At 40.4% G+C, this 17,136-nt stretch overlaps 1 protein-coding gene across 1 annotated transcript in view; it reads left to right on the forward strand.

The window, feature by feature from the left end:
- The window catches only part of eys (eyes shut homolog), an 804,562-nt gene that overhangs the window by 752,174 nt on the left and 35,252 nt on the right, over window positions 1-17,136 (forward strand). Inside the window, exon 26 of the mRNA XM_062969072.1 lies at window positions 14,253-14,425. Coding sequence (XP_062825142.1) covers window positions 14,253-14,425 — 173 coding nt within the window. The remainder of the gene's footprint in view (window positions 1-14,252; window positions 14,426-17,136) is intronic.

The following is a 17,136-nucleotide window of genomic DNA, read 5'->3' on the forward strand; positions in this document are numbered from 1 at the left end:
TTAGGAAGGAAGCTTTAAGATTGCTGAATATTTGTTGTTATGGGACAAAGAAGAAGCAGGTTAGTTGTAAAAGATTTTTAAAAACTGTTCACCCCACAATAGAATAGTTTGGACCTTTTCATAACGCCATACAGATCTTTCTACACAGAGTAAGACAGGGCCAAATATTACACCTAGCAGGGCAGGTGTAGTATGTTAGGATGTCCTAGATCAGTGGCTCTCATCCTGTGGATCCTCAGGTGTTTTGACCTACAAGTCCCAGAAATCCCAGCCAGTTTACCAGCTGTTCTGATTTCTGGGAGCTGAAGGCCAAAACATCTGGAAACCCACAGGTTGAAAACCACTGCCCTAGATGCTGCATCAATTCAATTCATGCACCCCATTCAGAAAAATAAGCCATATGTCAAGAGGGGACTTGAAAATACAGACAAATACAATAGTAAGAGAATAGGAAAACAGATACTACTGTCAGTGGCATGTAGATCCTGTACTTTTTTAGCTGATGTGAAGGGCCAGTGTGAAATCCAATGCTAACATTGAGAATATAGGTTGTATTTTCAGGCTATATATTTTATTACTACGGTCAATAACCAGGATGCTCTTCCAACGTATGCTGTCCTAATTAGGTTAGAAGTTCAAGATTCATCACTCATGATCTAAACCAGGACAGTATAGCCTGGCACTCCTCAGGTACTTTGAATTATTATCTTGGGCCACTGTGCTGGGTGGGAATCTGCTGTCCAAAATATTAGAAGGAACCAGGTTACGTACTTCCTATTTTAGGACTTCTTTTCCCACCCTGCAAAAAGTTAGGCACTCCAATATAGCAATAAGTTCAAGTCAGTGATACTAGATAAGAAAGGAAGGTGATAACAGGGTTGCATGTGATGAACTGGACAGAGCAATCTCTGGGATAGGTATTTGAATCTTCCTCCAAAGGAGGATCAAAGTCAGATCATAATGGAAGTTTGTTTGTGCAGAATTAACAGTATACAATGGAAGAGCAACTGGGTTGATGCATGTTCTTCTGCTTCCTTCAATATCAAGGAATAGATGCAAAAAGGCACTTGCTTGCTCCTTGAAACCAATTGTGTGCCTTTTATTTCATTCTGGCTGGCACCTCCTTGAAATGATTAAAGTAAACCCAAAGGTTATAAGATAGATATTAGATTGATTTTTTTCCCATTGCTTTTTGTGCCTGTATACTTATAGACTTTTTAGGCCCCCCTAAGGTATGCCTTGTGCAGATTAAGTTGGCTTCTAATTCAGATTTATTTTGACACTCACCCCTTTGTCCTGCGTGATGACAGTAGTGAAAAAGCCTTTGAACTAGTTCAGCTTTCCACCTGATAACAGAAGCAGCATGTAGAAAGAATGAAAGCATTTCTTATGTTAAGGGGAAAACAGACAGAATCTCTGATCCCTTCAGTCCAGCAGCTAACATTTCAAGTGTTATTGACTCCTGTCAGTGGGGCTTGTGGCTGTAGTCGAAAGCAGAACTTGACTCATTAAACTTATCACTGTTATTGCTGTGTGTAACAAAGCAACAGGAGCACAGCTCAGACATTAAAAAGAGCCAGCTTTCATGCTAGAGTTACCTGCAACAATCTTTTCCCCCCACCTCATATGTACTAGTAAGCAAGTGAAGGCTGCCATTCAGTATTGCAGTTATGGATTCATCACCCAGAATATGTAAGTAGCCTGTAAATGCCACCACAGTACACCTTAAGAGTCAGAAGCCAGTGTGGGCAAAGAAGGGATTTTCAATTTCTATTTAAGGTTCATGGAAGATGATGTTTTCATCCCTCTCTCAACAATGAGCAAGACTGAAGCTATCAGAAGTTAAGACCCCTGTTGCAAGTCCTTGTTACAAGATCATGTGCTGATGGTAAGGGGTTGGAAACATCCTCCTCCTCGTGTTCCAATCAGAAGGGAATAGACCTTTTTTGTGGATCCGGCTACTGATTCTTAAGGTGGGTTGGGAGGGTTGGGCCAGAAAATATTACTTAGTTATAACTCCTTGGCTAAGTACCTCATGTAGAGTATAGACCTGTGGTTCCAAATCTTTGGTCCTTCTGGTGTTTTGGACTTCAGCTCCCACCATTCCTAACAGTTGGTAATTTGGCTGGGATTTCTGGGAGTTGAAGTTCAAAACAACTGGAAAACCAAAGGTTGAAAACTAGTGATCTAGACCAAAAACCAAGAACATTAGAAAAGGTGCACTGGGTGAGATTAAACATTCATTTGGTCCTGCACCCAATGGACAACCACTTACCTACAGAGATAAGCACAGTAACCTTCTTTGGGGATTTTTTGCCAATGTCTATCAGTAACAAAGGCTGTATATAATCTTCACTAGCAAAGATTCCATACAGCTTTTGGGACTGGGAGGCATTGGGACATACACAGTATGTAATTGTCTGATCTGCTGTTTAAGCCATCTGATGGAGTAATCTACATTCCCTGGAAGGTTGTTAGATGTGGTGGGCCTCCATTCTTCTGTATAATATGTAGCAGTAGAAAATGTGCTACTTTTCCTATAAGCAAAGTGTATTCTACTTGTAAGCAAGGTGTGTAGGGAACATGTATTTTGTTTTACAGGGAAAGTGGGCAAGGATACCTGCAGCCTAAGGACTAGTTGCTGCCCATTCTTCCCTGAAATGGATCCAGGACCTACACTAGCCAATAAATGTCATAGTAAATTCATAGTAATTCCATCTGGGGGAAATGGTGAGAGGGAGGCATGAGTAGCCAAGGAGCTCCACCATCTTGGGATATTGTTCTGAAAGCTATTGGCTTTTACCGTACCTGATGGCAGAGCAAAGGAGTACTTTCAAACAGAGCCAAATGCTTCTTGGAAACAAGTAAACCAACAAAAAGCTATTTTTTACTTCCTTCAGAAAATCCTTTTATGTTTTTGATGACTATGGGGACAGGGGTTCTGAAAAAAATTGAAAAGATTGCACATAAAAGATGAATGTGAAATCCCTTGTTGACTTTTCTGAGGGTTGAAAGGGAAAAGATAATTGCAAGAAATCATTGCTCCTAAAACATGATGCCTTGAGATAATTATACCTACCCTCAAAGGGTGGCTGCATAAGCTTTCACAAGATGGAGGATTAACCTAGGCTGCTCAAGACAGGTTTGGTGTTTCCCGTACTGCAGCCACTTTGGTATGCCTGTCCCATGCGCCACGTTCCACATGCCCTTTTCCACACATGCAATCTTGTTTCAGTGCAAACAACTCCTTTGAATTGCTGCCAACAAAAGCAGAAGGGATAAATTGCAGACCCAGAAAACTCTGCAATGATAAAGCTGGAGGCACCTGTTCAGTATGCAATGCATGATATTAATTACTTCCACTTACAAACCTATCAGAGCATATTCTCTGTGCTTCTGGGGAGGAAAACAAATTAGTAAGGTCTAGTAAACAACTCCATTTTCCCTGTCCTACCTGTCCTCAGACATTTATGAAATCAAATACTCCTCTTTCTACAGGTTATACTAATGAGCAAATAAATCATGTAGTAAAATCCACTGTCTTCTGTCTATTATCCATCTATGTAAATTTTACTTCTATTGGGGTTTCCAGTTGATGAGCACCTTGAACCTCATATTCAGGAAGGGACACTGTAGTCTCTGAGATTCACGTTTTATGGTTGAATTCACACAGCAGAAACCACCTCATCACATTGAGAGGTAAAAGCATGGGTGACCGTCCCTTTAAGGGAGAGAATTACCCTGTTTGGAGTTCAGTCTCTGCATCACACTCACACTTAGAAACTTAAGAGCTGGCAATACATTCACACATTCATCACAAGGTCAGTATTACTTTTTTAATCAGAAAAAAACAACAGTATCTAAAAACCAAGAGATCTTTTGCCCTGGCCAAAGCCCCTTACATTAAAGGAGACTGACACCAGTTTTAAACCAGTTCTTTCCATGGGATCCTATGGTTCTACTCAAATCCCATAGAATACAAGGGCCCATGATTCAAGTTAAAACCATGGCTTTCCATGGGATCCTATTGTTTTGTACCAAACCCCATAGGATACAAGAGACAGAGAGTCAGATTTAAACCATGGCTTTCCATAGGATCCTATTGTTCTGCACCAAACATCATAGGGTACAAGAGACAATGATCCTAGATAAACCATTGCTTTCCATGAGATCCTAAGGTTCTACCCAAACCCCACAGAATACAAGGGCCCATGATCCAAGTTAAAACCATGACTTTCCATGGGATCCTATTGTGCTGCACCAAACCTCATAGGATACAAGAGACAGTGATTTGGGTTAAAACCATGGCTTTCCATGGGATCCTATGGTTCTGCACCAACCCCCTTGGATACAAGAGACAGAGAGTCAGATGAAAACCATGGCTTTCCATGGGATCCTATTGTTCTGCAGCAAACCGCATAAGATACAAGAGGTAGTGATTCAGGTTAAAACCATTGCTTTCCATGAGATCGAATGGTACTGCACCAAACCCCAAAGGATACAAGAGACAGTGATCCAGGTGTAACCATTGCTTTCCATGGGATTCTATTGTTCTGCATCAAAGCCCACAAGATACAACAGACTGCTGATGGCTGGCCAATAAAACAGAACAGGAAACTTTGATGGTTCCCATCCCACCTGTTTTCCAATTGGAACCATGGGAGTAAAGTGTGATAGGAGGTAGGAGGTCTAAACACGATTACTAACCCGTGTTCAGAGTTCCCTCTTTTCAGGACACTTCTGCCTCTTTTCAACCACGGAGGGCTATGCATGACAGTCAGAAATAGTTTAACTCATGTGACGAGTTCAGTGCCTCTCCATGCTAGAAAAGAGGCTGAAGTGTCCTATGAGGGGAAAAATTTTCAGTGTGATACCATGGTAGGTTCTGCGATGTACTTGCCTGAAGAGTTGTGAACAATGTCTCCTATTTTCTTCTCACTTGCCACATATAGATTAAAAAATAAAATAAAACAAACACCCAAAAAGCCCAACAGTTCTACTAGGTTTTTGTCTGTTTGTTTTGCCATTGAGAAGAACAATCTGACTAAAATTAAAGGTGCATGAGAACACTCATTGACTCCATTGCAGCTCTGCATCCATTTATGCAGAACTATTCTTATAACTATACTAGCTGTGCCCGGCCACGCATTGCTGTGGCGAAGTATGGTGGTATGGGAAATAAAGTATTGAGGAATTGGTGGTAGTTAAGGTAAAGGGTAAACGTTTTCCCCTGACATTAAGTCCAGTCATGTCTGACTCTGGGGTTGGTGCTCATCTCCGTTTGTAAGCCGGAGAGCCGGCGTTGTCCGTAGACTCCTCCAAGGTCATGTGGGATGACTGCATGGAGCAGTGCCTATTGATGCACTCACATTTGCATGTTTTTGAACTTCTGGGTTGGCAGAAGCTGGGGCTAACAGTGAGGGCTCACTCTGGTCCCCCAATTCAAACCTGCAGCCTTTCAATCCAGAAGTTCAGCATCTCAGCGCTTTAACACGCTGCGCCATCAGGGGTATTATTTCCTAAAGGTTGTGAATATACAATATTTCTGATTTTTTTTTGTCTGTTGGAAACAAGTATGAATGCTTCAATTAGGGAAAATGATTAGGATGTAATGGCCTTGCAGCTTTAAAACCTGGCTGTTTCCTCCCTGAGTGAATTTTTTGTTGGGAGGTGTTAGCTGGCCCTGATTGTTTCCTGTCTGGAATTCCCTTGTTTTCAGAGTGGTGTTCTTTGAGATATTTTATGTGCTTCTACTATCTGTGGCCCTGAGAAAACAGAGGATTTGCCAGACTTTGATGATGGGAATACTTTTTTGGGAGGTGTTAGCTGCCCCTGATTGTTTCCTGTGTGGAATTCCCGTTTTCAGAGTGTTGTTCTTTATTTAGTGTTCTGATTTTAGAGATTGTATTGTTCTATTTTATTATACCACAGTAATTTTTATATATTCTGATTGTATTGTTTTTGAATACAGTAGAGTCTCACTTATCCAACATAAACGGGCCAGCAGAATGTTGAATAAGCGAATATGTTGGATAATAAGGAGGCATTAAGGAAAAGCCTATTAAACATCATATTAGGTTATGATTTTACAAATGAAGCACCAAAACATCATGTTAGACAACAAATTTGGCAGAAAAACTAGTTCAATTTGCAGTAATGCTATGTAGTAATTACTGTATTTATGAATTTAGCACCAAAATATCACGATATATTGAAAACATTGACTACAAAAATGTGTTGGATAATCCAGAATGTTGGATAAGTGAATTTTGGATAAGTGAGTCTCTACTATAATTACTACATAGCATTACTGCGCATGGAACTACTTTTTCTGTCAAATTTGTTGTATAATATGATGTTTTGGTGCTTAATTTGTATAACTGGCTTTTCCTGAATCCCTTCTTATTATCCAACATATTCACTTACCCTGCTGGCCTGTTTATGTTGGATAAGTGAGACTCTACTGTATATTGATAATCTTATATTATCTGCTTAGAACTGGATTATATGAGGCCCCTTCTTCACAGCTATATAAAATGCACACTGAAGTGGATTATATGGTACTGTGGAGTCAAGATAATCCAGTGCAAAGCAGATAATATAAGATTCTAAATGGGTTATATAGCTGTGTGGAAGGGCCTTGAGTCTACACTGCCATATAATCCAGTGCAAATTAGATAATGTGTGGAAGATGCCTAAGTGAGGCCTAAGTCTGCCTGTCCCCTGGGCTGAGTTGGTTGCTAGGAGACCAAGTGGGCAGAGATTAGTCCTTTAACTGGCAGCAATTGGATAAAAACAATGATTTCTTTCCCTCTAATTAGGACTTTATTTTTCTTTTCTTTTTATTGTATCAACCTAGAGGCGTGGATGATGGGTTGTGTTGTCAAATTTCGAGGTTGGGGGGCCTGTAGCTTTTTTGTTTTGTTGGTCGCCGTGATGCCATCACTCATTTATATATATAGATATCAGTAAAGCTGGTTTCCAAAGGCCTCTGTTGACAATGATCTAAAAGTACAGTGGGCCCTGGTTTCAGAAGTCCCTGTGGATACCAAAACTTGTGGATACCAAAACTTGTGGCATTGTAGAATTGGAAAATAATGTCCCTTACATAAACAATGAAGGCAAAATACAGGGTGTTTGAAAAAAGAACTCTCTAGTTTTAAGTTAAAACACATTAAAACTAGGGAGTTTTTTTCAAACACCCTGTAGTGTCCCTTACTTAAATTAAGGTTTACTTTTTGGATCTTTAAAAATATTTTCTAGCCACATGGGTGGTTGAATTTGTGGATACAGAACCTGTGAATATGGAGGACTGGCTGTATATTATTTTTTTCTATGCAATAATTTCTTCTGACAGTGCCCTCTTTCATAAAATCTACCCTATAATAATTATTACTATTAAATAATAATATTATTAAATAACATTTATTATTGCAATTTAACAATAATAATAATTTGTACCCCACTTTTCTACCAGGACTTTGGCTTTAAGCGTCCCCAGCCTTAAAATTGTAAAACCATAAAAACCTACAAATACAAATAACAAAACAGAATTCAACATTACAATTATTAAAGCTTTTATTTAAAAAATGAAAAATTGTAAAAAAAAAAAATCCTAACCACATGCGGCACTCCTTGACCCATTCTTCAAAACTTTCTGTCTTAAAAGTCTTCTTGAACAAAAAGGTTTTAGCCTGCTTGCAGAAAGACAACAGAGAAGGGGCATTTTGACCTTCCTGGGAAAGGAGTTCCAGAGATGAGGGGCAGCCATCAAGAAGGTCCTCTTTCACTTCCCACCAACCGTCTTGCGATGGAAGTAGGACTGAGAGAAGGGACTCAGCTGAGGACCTCAGAGGCTGGGACACATTTATACAGGGAAATGCAGTTTGCCAAATAGCCCAGATCTGAATAATCTAAGGTTGTATAACCAATTTTGAGTTGTGTCAGGAAACAAACTGGCAACCGTTGGAGCTGTTGCAACCAGGAGGTTGTGTGCTCCCTGCAGCCAACTTCAATTAACAATCTGGCTGCAGCTCTTTGGATCAGCAGAAGTTTCTGAGCACTCTTCAAAGTAGCCCCAAATAGAGGATGTTGCATTATCTTTAACATGTCTCACAGAGCAAGTGAGTTGGTGGTTTTTCAGATGGGAAATTAAGTCACTCTATCATGTAACCCAGGTAGCCTCCCAAATTCTTCATCTAAAAAACCTTCATCCCATTGGGCCTATTTCACCCTGTTTGACTTGGGATAATACAGAGCAAGTGACCTTTCGAATCGACTCTAAAGGTCAGGCTGCACGGCAGGTTTTTCTCCCCTATTACTCTGTGAACAATTTCATCTGGTGCATTGTCGAGATACATTTATTTCCAGTGCCCCCAAACTGAAAATCACGCTCATTGCACATTTGAAAAATGTCAACATTCAGCTTCATAGCATTAGATTTCACACTTTTTATGGCTTTTTAAATAGCTTTCATAATGTACAGATATCATCAAAAATACATGCAATGAAGAAAGAGCTGAAGCCTAAGTGAAAGGAAAAGGTCAACCTATGGTACTGAACAATCCATGTCCTAATTCTCTGCTAAACTAATTTTAAAAAATGAAAGAGCTGAATTGATGGAAAGGTTCTTACTGGTCTTCTAGGATCGGGAACACATTGGAAATTATTGGAATTATTGGAAAGGTCCTGATCTTCTAGGATGGGGGACATATGGACCTACTGTGGAGATTGTACAAACACTCAACATTTAAAATATATTGTAGGGCCTGTGCATACCATTCCTGTCTTTGGCTCTCCCCTGGACTTCTCTCCTTCTGATCCCTTCAATTCTCCAGCCTCTTTTTCCACTCCAGTCTCCTCCTTTCTGCCCTATCCTCTCTACATCTTTTAACAATCAGTTCCAGCAAATCAATGTAAATCCAATGCTCTCGCACTATGCAATTATATTACTATGATATCGTAATGCCATACTATGGATTCCTGAGATCTCCAGTTTAGGTAAAGGTATTTAGATTTTTCAGGCAGAAAGTTCTAGTGTCTCCGACTAAACTACAAATGACCAAATGTCCTTCGTTCCATCTATTGCACATCTCCTGCTCAACAGATACCTGTGTTAGATGCCCCTTAGATGCTACCAGTCTATTTACCCATCCATCCATCTTTCTTTTCTTCTTCTTCCTCCTCCTCCTTTATTGATTTTATCCCACCCACCTTTACATCTACACTGTTGAATTCTTGCAGTTGGACACCACTTTAATTGCCATGGCACAGTGCTATGGAATCAAGGAAGTTGTATTTGATGAGGCACCAACAAACTTTGGCAGAGAAGGCTAAAGATGTTGCAAAACTACAGCTCCATGATTCCATAGCACCGAGCCATGGTTGTTAAAGTGGTGTCCAACTGCAAGAATTCAACAGTGTAGATGCACCCTGAGATTCAGGTTAGCTTTCCAAACTGATACTATGAAGTTATATCCTGTCATTGCCTCCCTCCAAAGCACCCAATCTCAACCCAGGATACACATGTCAAACACAAGGCCCGGGAGCCAAATGTGACTCACCACATCATGTTAAGTGGACCGTAAGACTTTCAGTTCCAGTCCAACATAGTTACAGATATACAGTCTTACAATTACAAATGGTCCTTTGAAGGCAACCATAAGACTGATGTGGCTCTTGGTGAAAATGAGTTTGACACCCCTGGCCTAGGGCCTTGTTCCTTCATGGTGCCATATCAGCACCGTAGACATAAGCTGCCAGGCGGTTTTCCACTGCAAGCAGCCCATCTGAACAAATGGGAAGTGAGCGACATTGTCAACTTTAGCCTGTGGGGTTCTACAGAAAAAAACCAAAACAACTTCACTAGACTGAGCTCTCCGTGACTTGCAGCTGAAAAACTGTTGCCTCCCTGATCAAATGGGCAGTACATCACAGGTATCCAAATGATTGAAGATGCAAGGTCCGCAGTGACAATCCACTGGCATTCTTTGTGCTGTTCTCCAACAGTAGCTCTTTACATACAATGGGCTATTCATAGACACTTATTATTGCAGCTGATGGCAGTGTCCTTTTAAAAGTCATTCTGACGGAGGCATTATTCAAGAAGATTCATTCTGGTGGGCTTCCCAGCTGAGATTCTCTCTGCCTTGGAACTGCGGGTGGGCAGCTTTGAAACACACTAATGAACTGCTAGGCACATCCCTGTCAGTCAGGAGACTTACTTATTTTCTTCCCTTAATAAATGCAGCTTCCTCTTCTATGGATTTTCTATTCCAAATCCAGCTATATATTTTATTTCATTGTCTAAGCAGTCAATCTCATTTCTTAAGGAGACTATCTCTGACTTTCCCAATTTTCTGCTAGCTTGTGGCCAAGCGTTTGTGTAGCAACAGGCGCATATATCTGAATTTACTACTTTTCGCATTTCCACTCGTTGCCTGTTTGATCTGTGTATCTGTCTTGTTTTGTTTTAATGGGGTGAGGGCTATCCCTTGCTTCACTTATATTTTAAATGTGTGTATGCTATAAATGTGCACTCACTTCAGAGACTAGTCTGGGTTAACACTGTGTTTTGTAATAAATTCAGATTTGCATGCTTTTTCTATAAACACTTCAAAAGTATGCCTTATTTTCATTTTTTATATTATATTTTGTTTTTGTGCGCCTTCAAGTTTGTTTCTGATCTGTATTATATTGTATTATTTGCTCCTCAGGCCAAGAGTTACAAGCCGAAACGAGTTCATCATAGCTTAGAGGAAAAACAAATTTCTCATACATTTCCTAATTTTCTGTAGTGTGTGGGGGACTGCTTCAGCACATATATAACGTACTGTTTACCTGCTTCCATTGCTGAATGAACAGAATGTTCAAAACTTGTTCTGTACAATGAGTGGCCGTTAGCGCATCTCTGAGATATTTTAAATTTAAAATACTGGTGAGCACCATTGAATCCTGTTGTTAGCATGTTTTAAATTTATTCCAAACCAATGATCAATTTTATGGTCTTTCTCTATATGTCTGCTGCTCAGATTTATTAGGTTGATGAATGCAAGCGATATAGTCTTTTCTGTGGCGGTGCCATCCTAATAGCATAAAATAACATCCATCTCCGGCTATTTTTAAATTATCTATAATGGCATAGAACAAGGGTGGAAATCCTTTCATGTTCTTTTTTTTTCTTTTTTTGAACTTCAACAACAGCAGCTTTAGCCAACATACCCAATGATGATGAATGGTAGGAATTCTGGGAAGTGCATTGCAACAAGATCTAGAGGTCTATACTGTTCCCTTTCCTGACCTAAGATGCTTGTACACTTTGGAATGGAGGCAGTTTGATACCATTTTAATTGCTATGGCTGAATGCCATTGATTTCTGGGATTTATAGTTTGATGAGGCACTAGCACTCATTGGCCAAGAAGCCTGAAGACCTTGTAAAATTACAGCTTCCTTGTATTGATAGCTTTGGTCCATAATGGTTCAAATGGTGGCAGCGTGCATTAATTTCTACAGTACATGCACCCTAGATGCTAAGACTGCTTTTTAAAGGAAAGGTTATGGGTTTTAATTTTATAATTTGGACTTGTTACTGCTGCTGTTACTTATAGAAACATTTTATGCTGTCATTTTAGTTAACTGCATTCTGCCTATGGTTTATAATTTGATAATATCGATAATTTTGCTTGTAGAATGCATTGGGAAGGCATCACTTCAAAGCACTGCATAAACATTTTTTCCAAACATAAATAAAATCTGAGAGCTGATATGAGAGATAGGCATGGAACTGGGGAGTTTCGGTTTGTGTATTTGTGTGCTTCTAAGTCACCTGCCAGCTTTTATTTATAGGGTTTTCTCAGGGAAGAAATATTCAGAGGTAGTTTTTCCATTTCCTTCCTTTAAAATGTAACTGAAAGCTCCAAGTATTCATTGGCAGTTCCCCATCCAAGTACAAACCAGAGCTGACTGTGTTTAGCTCTCAAGATCAAACTGGATCTGGTGCCTTAAGGGTATTAGTTACACAGGCAACATTTAAATTCAAGGACTGCTTACTATTCTACATTGTCTTCCAGCCACCTGTCAACATGATGATTCCATATATTCCATAAGGTTTTCTCAGGCAAGAAAGACTCAGTAGTGGTCTGCCCTTTTCTGAAATATAACCTACCACAGCTAGTATTACTTGGCAGGCTCCCATTAAAGTACCAGGGTATAATTTATTTTCAAAAGCAATGCTTCTTTTGCATTAGAAATGCTGGGAGCAAGGCATGATCATTGCCATCATGCTGCAGACAGTTAGGATCACATGAGTGGATACAATATGAGACAAAAAGTGAGAAGAGCAGACTTCAGATTTCCAATCACTCATGAAATTTACAGTATGGGGCAATCATCATCTCTCAGCCTATACTTCATGGTGTTATTATAAAGCCGGAGGAGTGTGTATACTACTTGAGTTTTTCCAAAAAATGTAAAATAAATATCTGTCTTGAATCCATGTGACATAGTATAGCCAAAACACAGATAAGCTGTTACAAGCATAAAAATCTTCTCCAGCTCTCTGAATTCCAGTTTCTCAAAACAAAGCAGGCCCATATTGTGATTTTTGATCCTGGCATGCTTACTAATTCTGCTAAAATGATTACTGAGGTTGTGTCCTCACAGCCATTGATTCTGGGTCAGGATGTAGATTTTTTTAAAAATTTGGTTCACTTCAGAGAGGGACCCCATGAACTGGCTAGAAGCTGCCACAGAGTCCACAAAGCTCCATCTACACTGCCGTGTAATCCAGTTTCTGAATCCAGATTATTTGCTTCAAACTCTATTATATGGCAGTGTGGACTCATATAATCCACTTCAAAGCAGATAATCTGGATAAAGAAACTGGATTATATGGCAGTGTAGATACAGCCTGCTTTGGAGCCATCCAAAACCAGGATATTTTTTTTGCTCCTCTTAGAAGCTCTGTTTGATAAAAGCTTATCAGTACTTGTCTACAGTAGGACAAGGCATTGAAATGGAGTGTTCCCATGGGAATATTGGCCTTTCCTTGCCAGGGAGAGTCATTTGTTTACCTTCACTTCAAGCTTTATATCCAGTTTCTCTGTGCAACTCCTGAAGCATTCATCTTGTCCTGACAAGAACTCCACATGCTTCTTCCAATTTGCAGCACTCCATGGTTTATACCCTGATGAGCTGCAGTGGATTTTATGTTTTCATCTGGATACACAGAATTTCTGGCTGGATATGAGTTGAAGGTCTACATTTTGCAGACATCTCAAGCTGGCTTCAAGATGGATTTAGCTCCCTGTGTAGATGTGATCAGAATTTGGACATGCCAAGGAAATTTAGATTGCAAAAGGATCGTTTACTACAATAGAGACTAAGGTGCATCTACACAGTAGAATTAATGCAATTTGACATCACTTTAACTGACATAGCTCACAATTCTGGAATAATAAGAGTTATAGATTTATAAGATCTTTAGTCTTATGTGACAAATAGTGCTGGTACCTTTACCAAATTACAACTTCAGTGATTCCATAACATTTCATCATGGCAGTTAAAATGGTGTCAAGGTGCATTACTTTTACAGTATAGATGCACCCTAAAAGAATGATGTTGGTTGCATAAGCTTTTATAGACTAAGCCTACTTTCTCAGACGTGTAGAGTGAAGTGCCTAGGAATAAACCTTTATCAAAAGTCTCTGTCCATGAATAGCCATAAAAGGCAAAGCTTGTGGGTATGGTGATGAGGTGACAAGTTAAGTTTTAGCAATGGTTGTTGAGGGATAGAGACAGAAGGGGTCATAGGAGTTGCAGCCTAACAACATGAGGGATGTTTGTACATGTTTTCCATCTTGTGCTAACCTGTGTATTGATACAGCCTTGTTCAACCTGTCACAGTTTATTTGGCATTGAACTGGGATGGCACTACAAATATTAAATAAGCAGCTCTCAGAGAATAATACAAGCTGATAAATGAATGGGAATAAATGGAAAATATAAATACTGTATTTATTTAAAAGCATCGGGAACATTTAGTGAAATTATAAAGTATCAAGAAAGAGACATGCATAAAACAAGCTGTAAAATATCTCTGAATCTTGAGCAAAGGAATAAGCAAATTTTGACAGATTGTTTGCCAAGTATTGTATTTGAGAAAGAAAAGATTAACAAATTCTCCATTTCCCTCAGGTAAGTTACAAAAACTCCTGAGATTGCTAATTACTTTTTCCCCCCTTTAATCTTTCAGTGACACAGAAAACTGGTTCTGTGAATGCTCTCCCCTCTATTCTGGAAAATTATGCCAGTTTTCAACATGTGCAGAAACCCCATGTGGGAATGGAGCAACATGTGTTCCCAAATCCAGCCAAGACACTATATGTCTCTGCCCCTATGGAAGAACTGGAATTCTTTGTAATGATGGTAAGAGTGCCTTTTTGAAGTGACAACCAATTTCAAACTCTAAACCAGCCTGAAATCTTCTTTACAGATCTCTCTACTGTGAAGACCTCATCTCGGTTCCTTTCCAAATTTCCAAGCATTAGATCCTTGGAAATTAAGAGGTCTTCCAGTTGTTTGTAAACTGTAGCTTCCAGCATTCATCACTATTGCCTATGCTGACAAGGGCTTCTAAGAGCTGCAGTCCAACAACATTCCCACCATGCCCTGGATTAAGGCTATTTAAACCTTTTCCACTTACATGTTTTTTGCACCTGAGAATTTTCATATGACCCCAGGTATATGTCACTAGCTGCATAACCTCACCAGCAATTTAGACCACACACAAAGCACTCTTTGAATTTAGTTCTATTACCTAGGTTTGCTAATGGCATTTGTATGCAAAAGTCCTTGATCTTCTACTCACTACTACCCCAACTCTTTTGTGCCCATTCCAGTCATCCCCCTCCCCAGTCTCTTGCCGGAGTTTTCCACAAGAAGGGGTTTTAATCCTTCCACATGCCGGCACTGTCCTCCACCGGCGCCTGAGGTCACCACAACATCTATTATAGAACTCCAATATGCCGATGACAACGTAGTCTGTGCGCATTCAGAAGAAGACCTACAAGCCACTCTCAACACCTTCGCAGAAGCATACGAGAAGCTCGGCCTCTCACTGAACATCGAGAAAACCAAAGTGCTCTTCCAACAGGCACCAGCTAATCCCTCTGCAATGCCAGGAATACAGCTTAATGGTGTAACATTAGAAAATGTTAACCATTTCCACTTCCTTGGCAGCCACCTCTCCACAAAACTCAACATCAACACTGAAATACAACACCGCCTGAGCTCTGCGAATGCAGCATTTTTCCGAATTAAGCAGAGAGTGTTTGATGATCAGGACATCCGTAGAAATACCAAGGTGCTTGTTTATAAAGCCATTGTCCTCCCAACCCTGCTCTATGCCTGCGAAACGTGGATGGTCTACAGACATCACACTCAACTCCTGAGCGTTTCCATCAGCGTTGCCTCAGAAAAATCCTGCAAATCTCTTGGGAAGACAGGCGGACAAATGTCAGCGTGCTTGAGGAAGCAAAGACCACCAGCATTGAAGCGATGCTCCTACGCCATCAACTCCGCTGGACTGGCCACGTTGTCCGAATGCCCAATCACCATCTCCCAAAGCAGCTATTCTACTCCGAACTCAAGAATGGGAAACATAATGTTGGTGGGCAGGAAAAGAAATTTAAAGATGGGCTTAAAGCCAACCTTAAAAACTGTGGCATAGACACTGAGAACTGGGAAGCCCTGACCCTTGAGCGCTCTAATTGGAAGTCAGCTATGACCAGCAGTGCTGCAGAGTTTGAAGAGGCACGAATGGAAGGCTTAAGGGAGAAACGTGCCAAGAGGAAGGCCCGTCAAGCCAACCCTGACCGAGACCGCCTTCCACCTGGAAACGATGTCCTCACTGCGGGAGAACATGCAGATCAAGAATAGGTCTCTTCAGCCATCTACGGATCCATCCCCAAGATAACAGAAATGGAGGACCATTATCCTCAAACTACGAGGGATCACCTAAGCATATAAAATAGATACAAAAATCAAACATTTATGAATAATAAATCAGCACTTGCAAGGCTCACTAAATAATTGATTTTCCTTTTTGTGAAGTACAGCTGAAGTATTTTCTGCAGTTGAAAGTAAACACTCCAAGTTTGTCATGAGCCTCAACCTCAAAACACTGACAGGAGAGCATTACAATCCATGATCAAGCCGATTAGTCCATGGTGGAAAGGGAAGAAGTGGAAGGGAAAGTCAAGTGTCCAGTCCAGAATCAAAGCCAAATACCAGAATACCAAGCAATGAACCTGTAGTTAGGAGCAGTCCAAATTCCAAAAGATACATGAGAAATAAGGTTCCAAGGTCCAAGCTCAGATACATACGTTGCAGCCAGCAACCAGGTAACACACTACAAACCCATAAATGCTGCTTTCACAACTAACCCTAATTGCTGGCCTCCTTCTTAGCAAGGTATGCTGATCTCCTCAGCTGAGCCTTTTTTTTGCCTTAGTTCAATAGTTCTCAACCTGTGGGTCCCCACCCCATGTGTTTTGGCCCACAATTCCCAGAAATCCCAGCCAGTTTACCAGTTGTCAGGATTTCTGGGAGTTGAAGACCAAAACATCTGGGGACCCACAGGTTGGGAACCACTGCTTTAGTTCCACAAATGAGACGTAGTTAACTCTTTCTCAGCCTGTTCAACAGAAACCTCTTGTGTTTGGCCAGCAGGCTGAATATTTGCTACTTCTGGGTGTTGCTGAGAGAACTGCTGTTCCTGACTGGGCTCCAGTTCAACAGCCAAGCCATCACGCAGCAAAACCTTATCCATGCTATCCATGACAATGCTGTTGGCAGATTTGTGTAAATGGATAGTGTTCATTTTGCTGTTGCCAAATTTTTCATGACCCCAACATTTTGCTAAGGGCAGTGCTTCTTAAACTGTGGGTCCTGACCCCAAATGGAGCCCTGTAAGAAAAAAAAAATGGGGTTGTGAAAAATTGGTTTCTGAATGCCACCTAGTGGCTGCTTTAGACATTGACACAAATCTGTTGGTAACAACATTGCAGTGTTTATAGTGGACTGGAAAATATGCTTCAGCTGTACTTTATAAAAATGAAAAACGTGCTGTTTAGCAA

This window comes from Anolis carolinensis, chromosome 1 (assembly GCF_035594765.1).
Source record: "Anolis carolinensis isolate JA03-04 chromosome 1, rAnoCar3.1.pri, whole genome shotgun sequence".
In the NCBI taxonomy this organism is placed as follows: domain Eukaryota; kingdom Metazoa; phylum Chordata; class Lepidosauria; order Squamata; family Dactyloidae; genus Anolis; species Anolis carolinensis.